This window comes from Psittacula echo, assembly GCF_963264785.1.
Source record: "Psittacula echo genome assembly, chromosome: 6".
Lineage (NCBI taxonomy): Eukaryota > Metazoa > Chordata > Aves > Psittaciformes > Psittacidae > Psittacula > Psittacula echo.
Genome location: NC_137743.1, coordinates 14821543 through 14838785, shown reverse-complemented (window position 1 = coordinate 14838785; position 17243 = coordinate 14821543). Strand labels below are relative to the sequence as shown.

Genomic DNA, 17243 nt, shown 5'->3' with positions numbered 1-17243 from the left:
CTTGGGGAGAGGAGTGGGAGGCAGGGAACTGTAGCCAGGGTCACACAGAAGCCACGTGGCTCCCAGTTCTGACAGCACCCAAGTGTGGGATGGGTCACTGCAGAGCCCTCTTGCTGTGTCTGCAGCAGGGTGGGGGAGGACAGAGACCCAGCAGGGGTGGGGGCAGCGTGCAGCAGCCTTTCCCAGCTGCTGAGCTGAGCTCCTCTCCTCTGCAGCCTCCCTGCAATGATAGCCCTGAGCTTGTCCCCAGCGTGTCCCATTCCCGGGCCTGTCTGTGTGACAGGTCAGGACTGATCCAGAGCATCGCTGCAGGGTACACAAGGCTTATTATTAGCAGTGTTCCCCTCCTCTAACCAGGGCTTCTGAAATTCTTAAGCGTGGGGGAACCTTTCTCATTCTCTTTCTGTTTCCTCTGATCTCACCTGCTCCCATAATTCCTTGGTGTCCCTGTTCAGTGCTTTGTCTGTTGTTCTGCAGCAACCGGGTGTTCACAGAAGGGACCTGTAAGTTGCTCAACCTGGTGGTCACCGACTTGGTGGATGAAGATCTAGTCCTGAACCGCAGGAAGCAGGCAGCCTCAGCACTGCTCTTTGGGATGGTGGCTCTGGTCACCAAGCCCGGCCAGACCTTTGCCCCTCTGATTGGCACCTGGCTGCTCTCCACATACACAGGTAAGGGTGCTCCCAGAGAAGGCAGTGGGGCAGAAAAGGGCAGACCTGTGAGTTCAGTGTCCTCCATTATGTCCTGTGTGGGTGCAGAGGGCTGTGTCTGGTCTCTGCATCTCCAAGGCCAGTCACTTGGGGTGACAAAGGTCCATCCCCACCCATCCCAGTCTCACAAACTCTACTCTGACACCAGGTTATGACATCTTCCAGCGCAACCCCTTGAGTAACGTGGTGAGTGCCCAGCCGAAGCTGGAGTCTCCTGCATTCCTGGAGCCAACGCTTCGCCAGGGCTGCTTTTACCTCCTTGTCTTCGTACCCATCACATGTGCACTGCTGCAGCTCCTCAGCTGGTCTCAGTTCAGCTTACATGGGAAGCGCCTGCAGATGGTGAAGGCTCAGCGCCAGAACCTGACTCAAGCACCAGAGGTCAAAACGATCTAGGGGTGCCTAAGCCTGCAGGATGTGCCTGGATGCAGGCTGGTGGGCTGAGACTGCCCAATGTTTACAGCTCCACTGTGAAATGCTGTAATGCCAATCTTTCTCCATTCCAAGAGGTGGCCACTGGGGAAGGCAGAGAAGTTCAGCATGAGGGGCCTGGGGTAAATCACTTGGCCACAGTAGCAAGAGCATTTTATCCTGACCTGTCGTAGGAAGCTGGAGGTGCTGGGTTGCAGCGTGTGCTAGAGACAGACAGAATCACAGGGAACCACAGCCTCTGGCAGAGCAAGAGAACTGCGCAGGGAGTCCTCCCTTGCTAGAGCCCTGCAACTTTGCAGAGTGGAGCAGGAGGCTCCTGAGGGACCAAGCGACTGAGGGGGTGACAGCAGGAGCAGGGATGAGAGGACCCTGAAGGCCTTTCCCAGTAGATGCTACAACCTCTCCCACATACAGTGCTGCAGTTCTTGGACCAAATCCACTAAGGTATTTCTTGTTCCCAGAACAATATCCTGCACAGCCAGGGGCTGCCGGCTGCGCTTGTTTTATGCTGAGTTGCCTCCTGCAAGTAGCCTTGCAGAGGGAGTTGTTGCAGGCTGGGAAAGGCACTGGGCTTGGAGCCTTGAGCTGTAACATGGCATTTGGCGTCCTGCCGCCTGTGTTTATCCCTCCTCTCCCCTTTGCAGCCCTGTCTTAGCACAGTGTCACACAGCTGAGAGCCTGCTCCCACTCTGGCAGGGGCTGTGGGGCTGAGGTCACAGAACCAGCCCCTAATAAAGCCATGGAAGTGCCTCCCTGCCCAGGGCCCTCCCAGGTGACAGTGAGGCAGGCTGGCACCTTCCTCTCTTGCAGGGGGAGAGCACAGCCTGGAGGAGACACCAGGACTTGCTTTTGTGCCTTTGATTCCTCTTTGGAGCCTTTCTGAGAACACTGGCCTGGCACAGGGCTGGGATTCTACCCCTGTGGGGAGAGACAAGACATCTCAGATGGTCTCCACTTGAAATGGTGCCCCAAAGTGTGACCAGATCGGTGGCTGCCAGGCCATGCACCCGAGGGGAGCAGGTGGTTTTGGCTGGGGGAAGATAGTCACCAAAGGGATCCCTGAGGTCAGGGAGTGTCTCTCCAGTCTCTGCATTGCATTTGGGGGTGGGCAGAAGTGATGTGCCAAAGCAGAGCTCTGCCCTGTGTGCACCTGCAGCAGGAGGGGCGTGCAGGCAGTGTCTGAAAGTGTATGCATAGGGATGTGCTGGTTAGTGCCAGGTTCCCTCTGGGGTCACCCACAAACCTGCCATCCTGCCTCAGGATATGGCTGCCTTCTGTCTTGGACCAAGATGTTCCTACTGTGAGGCTTCTGTAGCTCTTGGTGTTCCAATCATTAAGTTATGTGCAGCTTACCACAAGGTTTGGGAATGATTCTTCATCTCAGAAATTAAAGATAATCTTTTCTGTACTGCTTGGTGGTTTTTTCCCAGCAGGTGGATGGCACCTGGCTAGGGTTGTGTGGGAGAAGAGGGGCATGACTGCACCAGGCCTTGACCTCTCCACAGTGAAAAACTGAGGTCTTGGGGATAATGGCTGCTGGGGAGTAGAGCAGCTTTGGACATCACCAGTGCACACCACAGCTGAAGCCCAGGCCCCTCCTCCCTGCAGCCCAAAAGCCAGGCCAGGAATGTGATTCCAGACAAGAAATGGTGTCTTCTGGCTGAGATCAGCCAGCAGCAAACCTGCAGTGAAGAGAAGAACACAGGTTACCTCCTTAACACTGCACATGTAGGAAGATGAGGCCAGGAGGCTTGAGGGTTGTATATGAACAACTTTATTTAAGTATGCTGGGCACCACCAGGCAACATGGTTTGGACAGTGTGCGAGGGAACAGTCAGGCAGATCAAACAAATGCTGCATCAGAGACAGCACCTTTCTGTCTGGTCACTGCAGGTTACAAAGTGGAGCACTGCTGCTTCTGCAAGGGCAGCAGTGGGGCAGGGAGCAGGAGGAGATCACTGGCACTGCCTGGGACGTGCTGACGGAACTGAGAGGGGGGATGCTGCTTCTCCACATGCTGCAGTAAATCAGCGAGAGGAACTGGTTTTCCAGCAGAAGGCTGAGCACTGATGGTTCTTTTCTACCTGATGGGTTCTTGCTTAAAACAGTCTGCTCTGAGGGGTAAGTGAACAAGCAGCTTGGCCTCAGCTGGGAGGAGACTGCCACTCCTGCCTGCCTACAGCCTCTGGAGCCCAGTGGTGGGCCCTGGGACTGTGGTGCCCACAGGGGGAACATGCTGCTGCTCCCATTCACCTGGGCTGGAACAAGGCACCCGCTTTCCAACTCCTCTGCAGCAGCCCTCCAGCTCCTACCCCAGCTCTGCGCTTGAGAGCGAGTGACCCCAAGGTGATGCATGGCAATGAATAGGATGGAGGGGAACAGGGAGGAACCGCCACTGAGCAACTCCAGCTCCACTGCTACTGCCATGTACTGCAGAAAACAGAAACAAAAGAGCACCAAATAATGCAGAAGACAAACCTGAAGGGGAAGCAGTGGCACACCCCAACGCAAGCAGGTCCATAGCCCTGCCCTTGCCTGTAGAGCAGTAGAAGCAAAGCAGCTACCAGCTGAGCAAAGGCACACAGCCAGCATGACAAGGTCCTGCTCACAAACCTGCTGCTCGCACCAATGTCCTGGTAGGGTTTATTGTCCTCTCCTTCAGTGCACTCATAGAGAACAGCGGTTACCGGGTGGCATCACAGGGCTGGCTGCTGCGCTAAGCAAGTGTGCTGTACACAATGTTAACATCGAGCAAGGGACAGCTGGCATCAGGTGTTCAAAGAAGACCCAGAGCGTAATTCCCAGGTGCTGTGGTCAGTTATTTGAGATATCCTCAGACATTTCAATAAATAAAACAATTTTTACATTACAATGCACCTTTCCAATTATTGTTTTTGCCCCAGAATGGATGAAGTACACAGGAGTTATGCCTGGCTGTGAATACATGCTCCCTTTTGCCCTGACGTGGCAGGAAGGAGGGAAACAGCCTCGACTTTTACAAAGAACACAAGAACTCAGTACTGTAAATCTTGGCAGGTTGAGGGGGAACACACAAGTGCCTTCACCCCCATTCTGGGGGACTTGCTTCCAGAGAAGTAAAGGTACTTAAAACAAGGTACGAGAGAATAACCGTCTAGTACAATGACAGCTGATTAGGTTTGCTTTGTTCTACTCCATGCAATACAAACTAAGTCCTATCACCAACTTCTCCAGCTGCGGTGCAGACCCACGCATCAGGCTAAGAAGTTATACAGGCATACATGCACTCACACACCCAAAACAGTGGGGGCAAATGGGTTTAACTGTTGAGAATGTGCTTTCTCTTAATAAAAAAAATAATATATATATATTAAAACCAACTTCGAAAACCTACTGATGGTGAAGCCGCTGCTGAAGAAGGAAGTAGCTATGGGGCCTTGGTTGTGTTTCCAGACAATCCAGGCATTGCAGTCGGGCTGACTAAAGCAGTGGTTGGCTCCCTTCTGGCTTGCCAGGCAGTTTCTATAAGCTGTTCCCTTTGTTTTTGCTTGCTTCTTTGTTTGTTTTACAGTGACAAATGTGATTGCGATACAGAAATTAAGGGACTGAAATGAAAAAGGAATGGGCCATTCTGGAGACATTTGGATTGGTATTTTCCCCTTTCCAATAATAAAAAAAACCAACAACAAAACCAACAAAAGTAAAATAAAAAAATAAGAAGTTAGTAGTACTAATACAACCCTCCTGCTGCTGTTGTCTTTGCTCAGTGACATCGGGGCATGCTGGCGCACACACACACACAGGCAGCTCTCAGACACTCGGACTCAGAAAAGCGAGTTTAGAACTGAAGTGAGTCTTCGGAGGAGACTGAGGACAGGTCCCAGGGCTAGAAGGTTTTTCGGTGGATGGCACGAGCTCCGTCTTCTTCATATTCTTTTTTCGAAACCCACATTTTCTTAAAGGTGTCCAGTGAGGCCAGGATAGAGCCACTGGGGAGAGACAGTATGGGTTAAAAGACAATGTTGGCAGCACTCTCGTCGTATCTGAGCAGAGATGAGCTCTTTCTCTTGCACGATGCTTCCCCACATCAGAAAGTTGCTAAGGGTCCCAGTTATCTACAGCTGAAACACGCTCTGGACAGTCACTACCTCTCCTGTTGGCCTCAGATGTGCCAGCACTACAGCCTGGCAGCAGCTCCCCCTCCCAAACAACCTGCTGGTTGCTGACCATCGTACAGCTGAACAACAAACCCTCCTGACACAGAAGGAACAATGATGCAAGTGTGTCAGGCTGCACCTCCCTAGCCCCCATCCCACAGCAAGATGTGTCATGTACTACGTACCCAATCCATGTCGAATACAATCTCTCCTGAGGAGCTGATATCTGAGAGAAAGAGAGAATCAGTCAACACCTTCCCAAGCTCCAGACTGCTCCTCCTGGCATGCTGCCCCCATTCCACTATGGCTAACAGCTGACAAACACAGGTATGATCTCTCCCACCAGCGGGACACCTAACAACACCCCTTAAAACAGCCACTGTGGTCCAGAATCCCGGACAGGGGCCACACTGTCAGAGGAGCCACCTTCTCAGTGGTGAAAACAGTTTTTCATCACAACAGCAAATATTGCTGGGCTGTCTCAGGAAAGTCATTTTTGGTTTGAAGCAAATGGCAGCTGCCCTCTCAGCACAGCTCTTTAAAGGCAACAGAACACTACATGCAGGAAGTGTAAACACAAAGAGATTGCTCCTACCCTTATTTTGACGTCCTTCGGAGCTAGTTTCTTCACTTCACTCAACAGCCTGTCACCAAAGCCTGCACAAGACAAAGTGTGTAGTGTTAGCCCCTCGGCCAAATCCCAGGTTTCATCTGCTAACAATGTGGACATGTCCTATGCAGTCCTACTCAAATTGTCCACTCCAGATCTCACAGACAGACCAGTTTGGAAAGGCACAGAACACAGCCAGCAACATAACGTGATCTGGTCTCATTCAGACCCATTTCAAACACAGCACACTGGGTTCTATCCCTCAGCAGCAGCTTGTGACGAGCAAATAGGATTTTCAGCCAGGACCTCCTTGCTCCCTGTGCGTTCCTCATGTGTTCAGCCCATGTGTACAGGGGAGCAGGGTTTAAATGGGAAGACCAGGAGTTCTGGCAGGGGACATCTTTAAGTCAATGGGGACTACCTGAGCACCAAGGGGAGGGATAGAAAGCTTTCTGCACACATGTAGCTGGCACACATGTATGCAGCACCAGGACTGTTGGACTCTTGCAAACGCAAAAGACCTAATGGAACCTCAGGAGATTCAAGGGCCTTTTAGGTACCTGGTCTCAAATATCCTGAACTACAGCAGCAGGAAAAGAAATACTTAGTGCTGACTCAGGAGGAAAACAGTAAAAGCTCTGCAAGCCCAGGAGGTGACATGCAAGGGCAGTGGTGTGCTGCATACCCAGAAGGGTATGATTAGGGCTCATAAAGTTAGACAGTAACCCCCCTGAGAGAGGAGAGTTCCCACAGCCCTCACCCCCCAGGGCAAGTTGGATGATCTAGGTTATCTCTGCAGTTTCACATGAGAAGGAAGCAAGAGATCAGTTATGTCACAGCCCACTGAAAGAGAAGAGAACAGGAACCTTTGAAGAGTGTGGAGCCTCCAGACAGCACGATGTTGGAGAACAGCGTTCGCCTCAGGTCCATGTCTGATTTCTGAATGGCAAAAACAAGCACCTCATGGAGTCCTTCACATTCCTCCCCTATTAGGTCTGGCCGGAACAGGAGCTCTGGGGCTCGAAAACGGGCAGCGCCGATCTGCAAGCAGAGAAGTTAACGCAGAGGGGAAGAGACAGCAGTGAGGCTCTGTGCATCATCTACAGTTTGGGCCTGCCTTTCTGAAGTGACACTTGAGAGCAATGAAGCATCCTGGGCACTGACGCTGCATCACTAGTTCCCAAGTGAACACCAGTCTGGTCTACTTCTAGAAAGAGCACTATTTCCATTTTGCAGATCAAAGAGATGAAGAAACTTGCTCAGCTCCATATAGCAGGTCACTGGCAGAAAAGGGAGTGGATGCACCTCTGGTGCTGGAGGTAAGACCTGTATTTCCTCTCCTTCAACCATTCTATAGTGGGCTCGGTCTTTAAGGAATATTCCTAACTCACTCTTCAAAGGAATTGTTTGTGCTCCTCTAGGCAAGATGAAAGCCACATACTCACACTCCATACCCAATCTGCATAAAGATTTGCTAGATCAGAGCCTGCCCTCAGTCCCCATGGCTGCACTGCATCCTTACCCAGGACTTCCAGTAGGAGTTGTGAAGTTTCTAACAATGTTTGCTTCCCCTAGGAATTCTAGTGCCCAGTCAATAGCCTGGGATGGGTTCTGGTCTTTTAAAACTATCCCCTCCCACCTAACACTGCATTAAGTTTCCCATCACTAGGCAGAAGGCTATTCTGGAAACCCTGCGCTTCACATTATGATCCTCTGAGGGTAATCCTTACAAACCTCAATAGTGCTTCCATCTGGCAGGTAGTACTGAGCCTTCTCAGTCTCCAGAGTCTCATCCTTCTGGGGGTTTATTGACAGGTAGCAGGCACGCTGGAGAGGAAACAGAGTCACAGAGGAGGAGATGAGAAGGGTAAACCCAAATGCCTCTGATTAAATACTTTTCTCACTAACAATCAAAATCTGTATATCCCTTTGGGGAGACCAATGTCAACAATATTTTGTGCTGGGGAAAAGACCTTTTGGGCTCACATCAGGTAAAATACCTGTAATATCCCACTTGTGATCCCTACCTGCCATGGGTTTTACAGACCCTTGCCCCGAAGGGTAAAAAAACACTAGTCAAAGGTATCATCAGCCCCTGAGAAACTGCAGCACACATAAATGCAAAACAGATTCTGAATCACCAGCCTGTCTCAATCTCCATGTTAACAGCCCCTCAATAGTGATTAGATGCAACCTTGACTGTAAGTCTCCAGAATACAGCATAACTGATGTTGCAAGGGACCTCTGGAGGTCATCTTGTCCACCAGCCCTTGTTCAAGCAGTGTCTCCCTCTGACAGACAAAGGAATGAGGTGTGGAGCTAGGTAGGCTGGCACTTCCAAACAGACTTCCCCAAGTCACGACTGCCCTTGGGCAGAAGTCCCTTCTTGGATAAAGCCAGAAACAGACAGTGCATCACCTCCTTGATGGTCTTGACAATCTCAAACTCAGAGGTTGTGTGGAAGTCGTAGCCCTCCTTCCGGAGATAGAGACGCAGGAAGCGGGAGACATCACGGCCAGCGATGTCAATCCGCATGATGGAGTGAGGCATGGCAAAGCCTTCATAGATGGGAACCGCATGGGTAACACCATCCCCAGAGTCCAGCACCACTCCTGTAGTCCTCCCAGTGGCGTAGCTAGCAAAGGGGCAAACAATCAAGTCAGAACAAGCAATTCAGAGTGACCCCAAGCATGCAGCACATCCAGGCTCAGCGAGCAGAGGTTTCACATGAACAAGGGCTAACCTCTTCCTCCCCAAAATAGTTCTCATCATAGTTCAGCAAATTCCTGTAAACTCTTTATTACAGAAACTAAAAGATTCAGTTCTCGCCTGACAAGGGGCTAAGTCAGCCATCGGTGTGGTCTTCCACAGGTGGGGCTTTTTTGTTTAAAAGTAGATTTCATGGCAACATTTCACAAGCACAGATCAAAGACAAGAAACACTTACAGGCTAAGCACAGCTTGCATGGAGATGAATAGTGCCGGCACATTGAAGGTCTCAAAAAACACCTCAGCAGCACGCTCTCTGTTCTTGCGCGGGTTTAGGGGTGCTTCTGTCAGCAGCACAGGATGCTGGTAAAGAAAAGACGGAGCTGTGCTGCAGTAACCAGGAGCATGTGTTCCTGAAAATTTCTGCTTATTTGTTCACTTGTGCAAGAGAACAGGTAGAAAGGAGTAACTTCAGCTACTGGGCTGTATTAGTCTGTGAATAACCTCTATTAAGCTGGAAGACCAGCAGGGTTCTGGTCTAGATATGAAGAAGTGTTAAGAAATCTACTCTGTGAGCAACCCTGCTCCATGAAGGATGAACAAGATGACTGACAGTGCCAGAAGTCAGCCAAGTTAGCCAAAATATACACACTCTTCTAAGGGTGAAGGCATACGGTCTTACCACGAGCAGGCAGAAATATTCCTGCTCCACTTATACAACCTATCGCTCTCAGTCATTTAATAGTTTTTTGGTCAGCTCTTTCCAGACCACAGGATTGTGGTTTTCTCCATCCTCACTTCAAATGTCACAGCTGAGTGGATATGCCTGATGTGCAGGCAGAACAGGAAAAGTTAGAAGCACTTGGCCTAAAGCAGAATCATAAGAGAGAGCGTGAATAACAAATGCTGAAAGTCAGATTTTCCATCATGCCAGAACATTAGATCTGGGGAGGAATTCTGCTTGGATACTTCTTGTACAGGATCTCCTGAGAGGTGAAAGAATGCAGTTTAACAGACACATTTAGAAAGAAGAGAAAAGTCCCATATCTTTCCTGGAGTTCCAAGGGTCCTGGTGTTACACACACACTGAACGACATCCGTGCCATTCATAATGAGGTATCTTACCTCCTCTGAGAATGTCTGAAGCTGGTCTTTTGAATACACATACTGCCAAATGCGCTCCATGTCATTCCAGTCCTTCACTATGCCATGCTCCATAGGGTAACGGATCGAGAGGAGACCTCTGTGCTCCTGAGCAAACACAAGAGTGATTGTTTGAGTCTTGACAGGTATGCACATTTCTGATCACTATGACTAACTCACTTTTTATTCCACTAAAAGACAACTTATCTCTAGCATATAGGGCAAAACTCAAACATCGATCACAAACTTCTCTCCCAAAGCAGCATTCACAAGATTAAACAAGGCCTTTTTATACCAAGTCTGGCATCTGTAAAGCACATTCCATTTTAACACTTTTCAAGCTAACATACAGACACCTATCAAATGGTATTTTTGTTCTACCAGCTCAGTTATGATATAAAACATAACAGGGTGGTATTGGGGAATGCAGTTTGGAGGGCTCACAAGAAATGTAAGACCATATGACTTCGATGCTGACAAAGAAGGACTACAGAAAGCAAGCTTCTTGCCCACGTCAGGGAAATAAAAGGCAACCAAATAGGGTCCATTTCTAAAGTTCCCCATCAAAAAGATGGGGATGTAACCATACAGACCTAGAAGTAGCCTAGGGAAAAAGAAGAGAGAGAAGGACTTGGGAGAAAGGTCTGTGATCAGCAGGTTGGCATGAGAATTTCATGGAGCCTTCCACTCCATCTTGGACATACTTAAAAGTGACAATCCATTCTGTTCTTCAGATCTACACATGATACCAAGGAACCACAGCCCTTTCAAGCACAACTGCTACAGCCCCTCCTTACTACAGCATACTGGGATGTATGGAGAAATGCAGTATATAAGTTTCTTACCTCTGCTTTTGGACCAATGAAAATGTCCCCTTCTAAAGCACCAGCCATAACACGAACATGCTTTGGTCTGCCCACACTGGAACAGAGGCAAGAGTATAAACACTTCTACAGAGTGAGCTCAGATGCACCCAAGGATTAACTACTTTGTGTTCCTCTGTCCTAATCAGTACTTTTAAAGCAATAGGTGAGTGCAGAGGCACTGGAGGGTGCAGACAGACCCAGGTTTACTCTGTGCTAATCTAAGAATCAGAGGTGAAGGGAACAGATTGTAGACAGTTCTGAATTGGCAGAACACACTGCTGAGTCTGCTCACACTCTCCCTGGTGATTCAGGACTTCTTTATTCAGCAGTGCCTGTGGTGAGCATGGCTACACTGAGCAATGGTCTGAACCCATAGATCCACATGGTGTTGCCCAGCCCAGGTAGGCTTCTCAGATAAGACCCTCATAGTCCCATACCCACCTCATTGTACAGAACACAATTATACTCATTAAAAACCCACTCCAGTGACTATCAGTGTTCCTGATCCAGCAGTCCTCCTTCTATTAAAACTCTCAGAAAACTTCCAAGTGTGGCAGGAATCAAGGCATCAGATCACACACCAGAGATGTACAGAGGTCTTCATACCTCTTGTCCCAACTTCATCTTTTTGACGGTTCTTTTCCTCATGTCTCAAGTCTAAAAAAAATCCTACAGCTCTGGTTGGGTGTTGAGCCTGACAAAGTGGTAAGTCATCTTTTATGGTGTGTTCCCCCTGGAAAAATCTCAAAGTGCTTAGTAGCAGAGTAGCATTTCCCTGATGCTTCTGTGCAGCAGGCAGAAATAGAATAATTCATTTCTCCAGTGACAAAATTGGACCATTCTTCCCCTCTATGTATCAGACAATTGGTACAAGGCACTAAGAAACTAACAAGACCAGCAGAATACTTACTAGTTTGGAAAGCAGTATTTCGGTATTTGATCGCCTGCAAAACCTGCTTTAATCACACCCGAACCCTGTGGGAGCAACAGATAAGTAAGTTTGTCATTCATTCAGTCATCTTCACAAGTTTTAAAGGAGCAGCAAAGTACATAATCACTGACAGACCTTCTCATTTTTACTAGGAATAAAGCTCCCCACGCACTGATTCTCCAGGCAGGACTGGGCATGGGAAGGTGCCGGCATGGCCACAAAAGGGAAGTAACTGGCACCTTCCCTGGCAGTGACACATCACACATGGGCAAACACCCAGGAGCATCCTGGTCCTGCTTTAGGTCCTGCACACCTAAATGCTGCTCTGTACAAAGTGTTTTTCTACCCAGTGCCGTTGCTAGGGAGGCAAGAGGCTAACCCTGCTAAAAGAGGGAGGATGAAGGCTGTAGGCCTCTCAGAAGAAGATTAGAAAGGATGGAGGGAGGGCGGATAAAGTCAGAGGAGGGGTAGGAAAGGACTGTGTGAAACAGTTTGGAGTTGAGACTAGGGAAAAGAAGATCAGGTGGTTGATAAACTAGCTAACACTAAGGAGGCAGGTCACAGAAATGTGGTCAGAAAAGACACTGGAAACAAACCCACACTGGGATGTGGGAAGAACAAAGGTGCCAGTCAGGCTCCTAGAGGAAAGGCTGGAGGCAGGAAGAGCGGCTGACAGGATAGGGCTTATTTAGAAGGGACAAGGAAGAAGAGATTGAGTATGGCAGTCAGAACGGCACCGATCCAAAAAGCCTTCTGCAACACTGAAAAGAGCAAACACAGAGTGGACAAAACCAGCCACAGGGAGGCCCTGGCAGGGAGTCAGTGCCAGGCATCTGGCCCTGCAGCTCCCATCCCATCAGTGTCATCCGGAAGCATCCTGGGAACTCCATCATCAACTTGGATCTGTGCTGACTCCTTCCCCTCCTCCATTTCCTCTCCCTGTATAAGAAATGACATCTTGAAACAATGAGCAGCTTGCAGGAATACCCAAGTTTGCCAAGGAATGGATTTTCATAGCATCTCCTTGCATAAGCCACACTGGTAATCCTAGATTAGTATGGGAGCAAACTCTCTGCAGAAAGAGGAGCAGTTCCACTTTATCACATACTGGGAGCAAAGCATGGGAGCCTGCATTGAAACCCATGACCTGTGAAGTGACTGTTCACTCTCAAGGGCTCTACAGCAGAAATGCTCTGGTTTTGAGGCCAAAAAGATGTTCTGGCTGCCCCAGAGCATTTCAAAATTAGTAACAATGCAGCTCCTCCATTGCTTTCTTCTTCCCACCACTTCTGCATAGGCCAGCATCACAGCTTTCTCTTGGAGGCTGAAGCAAATGAGTTGCTTGGGCTGCCAGAGGTTACCAGCCAGAGCAGGCTCAGCAGAAAGGAATGAAGGGCAGCCCCAGCCTCTCCAGTTCACAGCCCAGTGCCTTATTCCCAAGCTATATTGCCCAGGGAGGCTGTGAATGCTCCATCCCTGGCGGTGTACAAGGCCAGGTTGGACGAAGCCTTGGGTGGCATGGTTTAGGGTGAGGTGTCCCTGCCCATGGCAGGGGGGTTGGAACTAGATGATCTTAAGATCCTTTCCAACCCTAACTATTCTGTGATTCTATTTTATCAGCAATTTCAAACAGGGTGCCAGGCTTTGCACAAAGGATTGTGGTCTGTTACCAGGGCACTCCTGCCTTAAACCTGCCAGTATCAGATTTGCAAGGATGCATCCATAGGAGATGAGATCAGGAACATCCTGCAAACCAAACCTAGCTAGTTATAAAACATACAAAAGGTAGATTTCTTGAATCCTTGTCTCCTGACCAACACCTGCAGCCAGGCTGGCTCAAGGAACACACCCAAGCTGGCACCTGGGCAGGACTATTACCTCTAGGCAAGGACTTCAGTTTCATCTCGAGGTCTGCACTGTGACAAAGTGGGCTGTGAAGTGTTTAAAAGACTTCCCTTAAGACAGACTCTTCTGGCTACTCACTTCAAAGCAAAGCAAAGAACAAATCCACTATTTTTATTTTCCTTATAAACAACTCTATACCTGGGAAATAATACCATCCTTTGTCAAGTCTTGTAGAAAAAAAGTTGAATCAAAAGCAGTACCATAACCACATCAGAATATTGTGCTTATTGACTATTTTATTCAAGATAATGACTGCTCCTGCTGCCAGCACAGTCTGCTGCTGAGAAATGGTTTCAGGAGAACAGTGATGCTCCTGTTTTAACGCAGAGACTGAAACTTCCTTATACCAGGCTGAAAATCACCCACTGTGTCCTGGTGAGATTCCCAGCAAGTTCTGCATTTTAAGGTTTACATATCGAAGTTCAAAGTTAACCAAATATGTGGGTAGTTCAGAACTTCTAGCTGGAGTCAAAGAGGAATGACTGTTTTGAATGTGCTGTAGGATGAGACTTCAACAGAGCTGTGCTTCCAAGTGCCTGGGAACACACCAAGCACAGCTGTTTGCTATCTCCGCAATACAAAGACCTGACAGCACTTTCTGACCTATTCCATTTTTCTTGAAAACATTTTACTTCTTTGAAGCTATGTGTGCACTGCGTAAATCTGTTTATTATAGACCACTCAGATTCCTGTGCAATGAAAGAAAAAGGTTTAAATTTCTAAGTAACCCTGGCTCATTCAGGTGGTTTAAAGTAAAAACTTGGAGATTTTAATCTTTGTTTCAAATAAGCAAAAAACCCATGCATCCTCTCTTCTGCTACAACCTCTGATTTACTAAAACCTTTTAAAAACCATAAAGAATAACATCCTTCCACCAATAACCATCCTGGCTTGGCTTTCATTCCATTCTGTTTGGAATAGAAGAAAGAAAAACTACATGTCAAATGTAAAGGTCAAGGAAGATAATCTCATGAAAAAGTCCCCCGAGTACCTTGAAGTAACTGTACATGCCTCTTCCACTAGCTCTGTGGCTAGTCACTTATTGACTCATTCATCTTGGTGCATTTAGGACCCAAATATAAATGGAAACCACCAAGAGTCAATCTGCTTTGTAGCACTTGTTATGGAGACTGTATGTTTCATACTGTTGTAAAACTGTTTTATTAGATACATATTTTATAAGATCAAGAACAAACTAAAGACAACAGCCCTTACTGACAGCTCAGCTGTTTAAAATGCCACCACATAGACTACAAAGCCAGATTTTATCCTCTTTTATGTGAACAGAGACAACTCCATGGAAGTCAAGGAATTTGGACTTGCTTAGGACACAGCTGAACCATACTGACTACTTATATGTGCATTATGTTCATCACGGCTCCCAGACCATTTATTTCAGAAAATGCTTGATGCAGTGCAAGACGGGAACACAACTCTTAGAAATTACTTATTAGACAATGAAGAGTATTGAGGTTGTGCTGAGGCACAGCTCCAACCTCTCACTGTATGTTACAGAACTCTCCCTGCTGAAAACATGCAGCTGAGCATACTGTTTGGTAAGAAGAAAAAACCCTTCTTGTTGAGTTTTTAGCTTTATACTTTAACATCCTTTTGGAACACACTGAGATGCTAGAGCAGGGCTCAGACTGGGGGATTCTGGTTCATCCACCAGCTCAGTATCTCAATTCCCCCTTCACAACCTCTCATACATGAGATGGGAAAACATTCAGCCCTGTGAAAGTGCCTGCAACTCTCTGAGGTAAAGCAGCAATGAGGCAGCAGGAACAGCGGTACCTGCTCTGTGCAGCTCCACTTCCCACTCTGCCTGAACTCCGGAGAGTACCAAAAATGCAGCGTCACCACAAGGCTCCTAGCTGACAGCCTGCCAGTACCCAAGGCAGATGTCAAAACAACTGCTTCATTCTGCTTCTTGTACAGGGAGGGGAAGGGGGGAAACTCATTTATCAGACAGGCAAGAAGAATTAGCTTTCATAAGACAAGCTGATAAAATGAGAGAAGAAACAGAGTCAGTTGCTGGCACAAGAGCCTTTCTTCAGGTTTGAAGCAGGGGTGCAACTGCTGTGCTAAATAACAGAAGGACATGCTAAAATTGGATATAGGCTGCTATAATATGAATGCAGCACAACAAACTTATCCTTACAGTACCAGGGTGCCTGGAAGTAACTTTAATGGTTAGCTAATCACTTGACATCGCAGCAGGGTCATTCCAGCACTATTCCAGTCATCTCTAGAAGCAATCAACTTATTCTTTAACATCTCCAATGAAGAAGATAACATGTTTATCTACATGTGGTCAATTCTACTGCTTAATCTCCTTCTCCATTAGATATTTTCTTTCAATGTCTAACTAAATCTCTCTGCTGTAGTTCCAGGGGAGAAAAACAAAACCAAAACTGTGTCAGAGAACTCAAACATGTAGAGAAGCAACTGAGATCAATAACAAAGAAGGGGTCAGAAAAAATAATTGGCTCAATCTGAGAAGACCTAGAATTATTCAGCCTATGGGGAATAAAGGGAATAGGTTGAGAAGTGCTAGGCTAGCAAGTCCACATCTTGTATGGCAAAAAGATTCAGCAGAAATTAAGATTACAGACAAAGAAGTGAGCACAGCACTGACTCTTCGAGACAACAAAATCTTGAATCACTGGCAGCAGAAGTCAGAAGGGAGGAGCATCAATCTGTGACTCACTATATGGAGGGAGGGTCCAAGATATGCCCTCCCACCCCTTCCTGGATGGTCCTTTCTCGAGACCCCAGCATGGATGTAGCTACTCAGAACTGGACCCAGAAGTACCTCACCAAGACATGCAATAACTCTTGTTCCTCTCCAGCCGAGCCATTACCCACACAAGTGGAAGGTTTGCTTTGAGCTCATGAGAAGCATTATCAGTTCGGAGCAGCCATTTGCAACGCCACACCCCACTGTCAGATTACAGCTGATGCAACCCATGCTGGGAGCAACTCCTTCTGGAGCTCTGCTCCTGCAGGATTCGGGGCGGGATCCACGCCATGGGTGCCAGCACTCTCTTGCTGTGACCAACGCCGGGGGGAAATGGCTCGTGCTGGGGTCACTGGGCCGTGACGGGGCGCTGGCTGCAGGGCATCGCCTCCAGCCCGGTCCCTCAGGGAGGAAGCGGGCAGCGCGGCCTAAACCGAGCCCACCAGCCCCCATTGTCCCCCGCCACAAGGCGGGGCCGCCCGGCCGGGATGCAGCCGCGCCTGACGGGCAGCCCGGGCTGCCAATGAGCACAGGTACCGGGCAGGTAACACCGGGCTGCCCCCCCCGCTGACTGACAGCGCCACAGCCAATTGGGCCGCCGCGCCCCGCCAACACACACCTCGGCGGGGGCTGCTCCCCAACGGCGAGGGGCAGCGGCCCTCCAGTGGGTGACAGACACGCACCTCAGCCAATCGCTGTGCGCCGAGCCCCGGCGCCCCGCCCCGGCGGCGACCTGCGAGAACGCAGCGTACGGCGCTGTACAAGGGCCTGAGGCGGCGGCCAGGCCGGCGGGAGGGGGGGGGGGGGGTAATGATGGTGGCGGCGGGCGGGGCGCGGCCATCCCCCATGACAAAGGGATTGCGCCCCGTGGGCCCTTCCCGCCCTCCCCGCTCCCGGGGCGCCTGGCCGCCCGCACTCACGTTGTCTATCACGACGGGCTGGTTCGCTATCACGTCGTAGGATTCCATGGCGAGGACCCGCCGCAGCCACCCGTCAGGGAGCAACAGCCCAGCCCTCGGCGGCGCACGCGCGGAACGGCGACGCGAGGCCGCCTGGGCGATG

The 17243-nt window shown here is 49.1% G+C and overlaps 2 protein-coding genes across 4 annotated transcripts in view; one reads left to right on the top strand and one right to left on the bottom strand.

Annotated features, from left to right (window-relative positions):
- Positions 1–2550, top strand: part of MFSD13A (major facilitator superfamily domain containing 13A) — a 13728-nt gene extending 11178 nt beyond the window's left edge. For both annotated transcript variants that reach the window (XM_080620763.1, XM_080620764.1), the window contains exons 8-9: positions 478–671; positions 859–2550. In XM_080620763.1, the coding sequence (XP_080476889.1) occupies positions 478–671; positions 859–1106 (442 nt within the window). In that variant the 3' untranslated portion in view covers positions 1107–2550. The remainder of the gene's footprint in view (positions 1–477; positions 672–858) is intronic.
- On the bottom strand, positions 1131–17243 carry ACTR1A (actin related protein 1A). 2 transcript variants are annotated; one of them, XM_080620767.1, is made up of 11 exons: positions 16257–16348; positions 11516–11580; positions 10585–10660; positions 9722–9847; positions 8835–8959; positions 8307–8523; positions 7623–7715; positions 6755–6929; positions 5874–5935; positions 5464–5504; positions 1131–5110 (listed from the first exon to the last, which is right to left on the bottom strand). In XM_080620767.1, exons 3-11 carry the CDS (start codon positions 10630–10632, stop codon positions 5008–5010), a joined length of 990 nt encoding a protein of 329 aa, XP_080476893.1. In that variant the 5' UTR covers positions 10633–10660; positions 11516–11580; positions 16257–16348; the 3' UTR covers positions 1131–5007. The 2 variants fall into 2 exon arrangements, with proteins under 2 accessions (XP_080476893.1, XP_080476892.1); XM_080620766.1 differs by lacking the exon at positions 16257–16348 and adding an exon at positions 17102–17243 and having other exon boundaries at positions 4970–5110.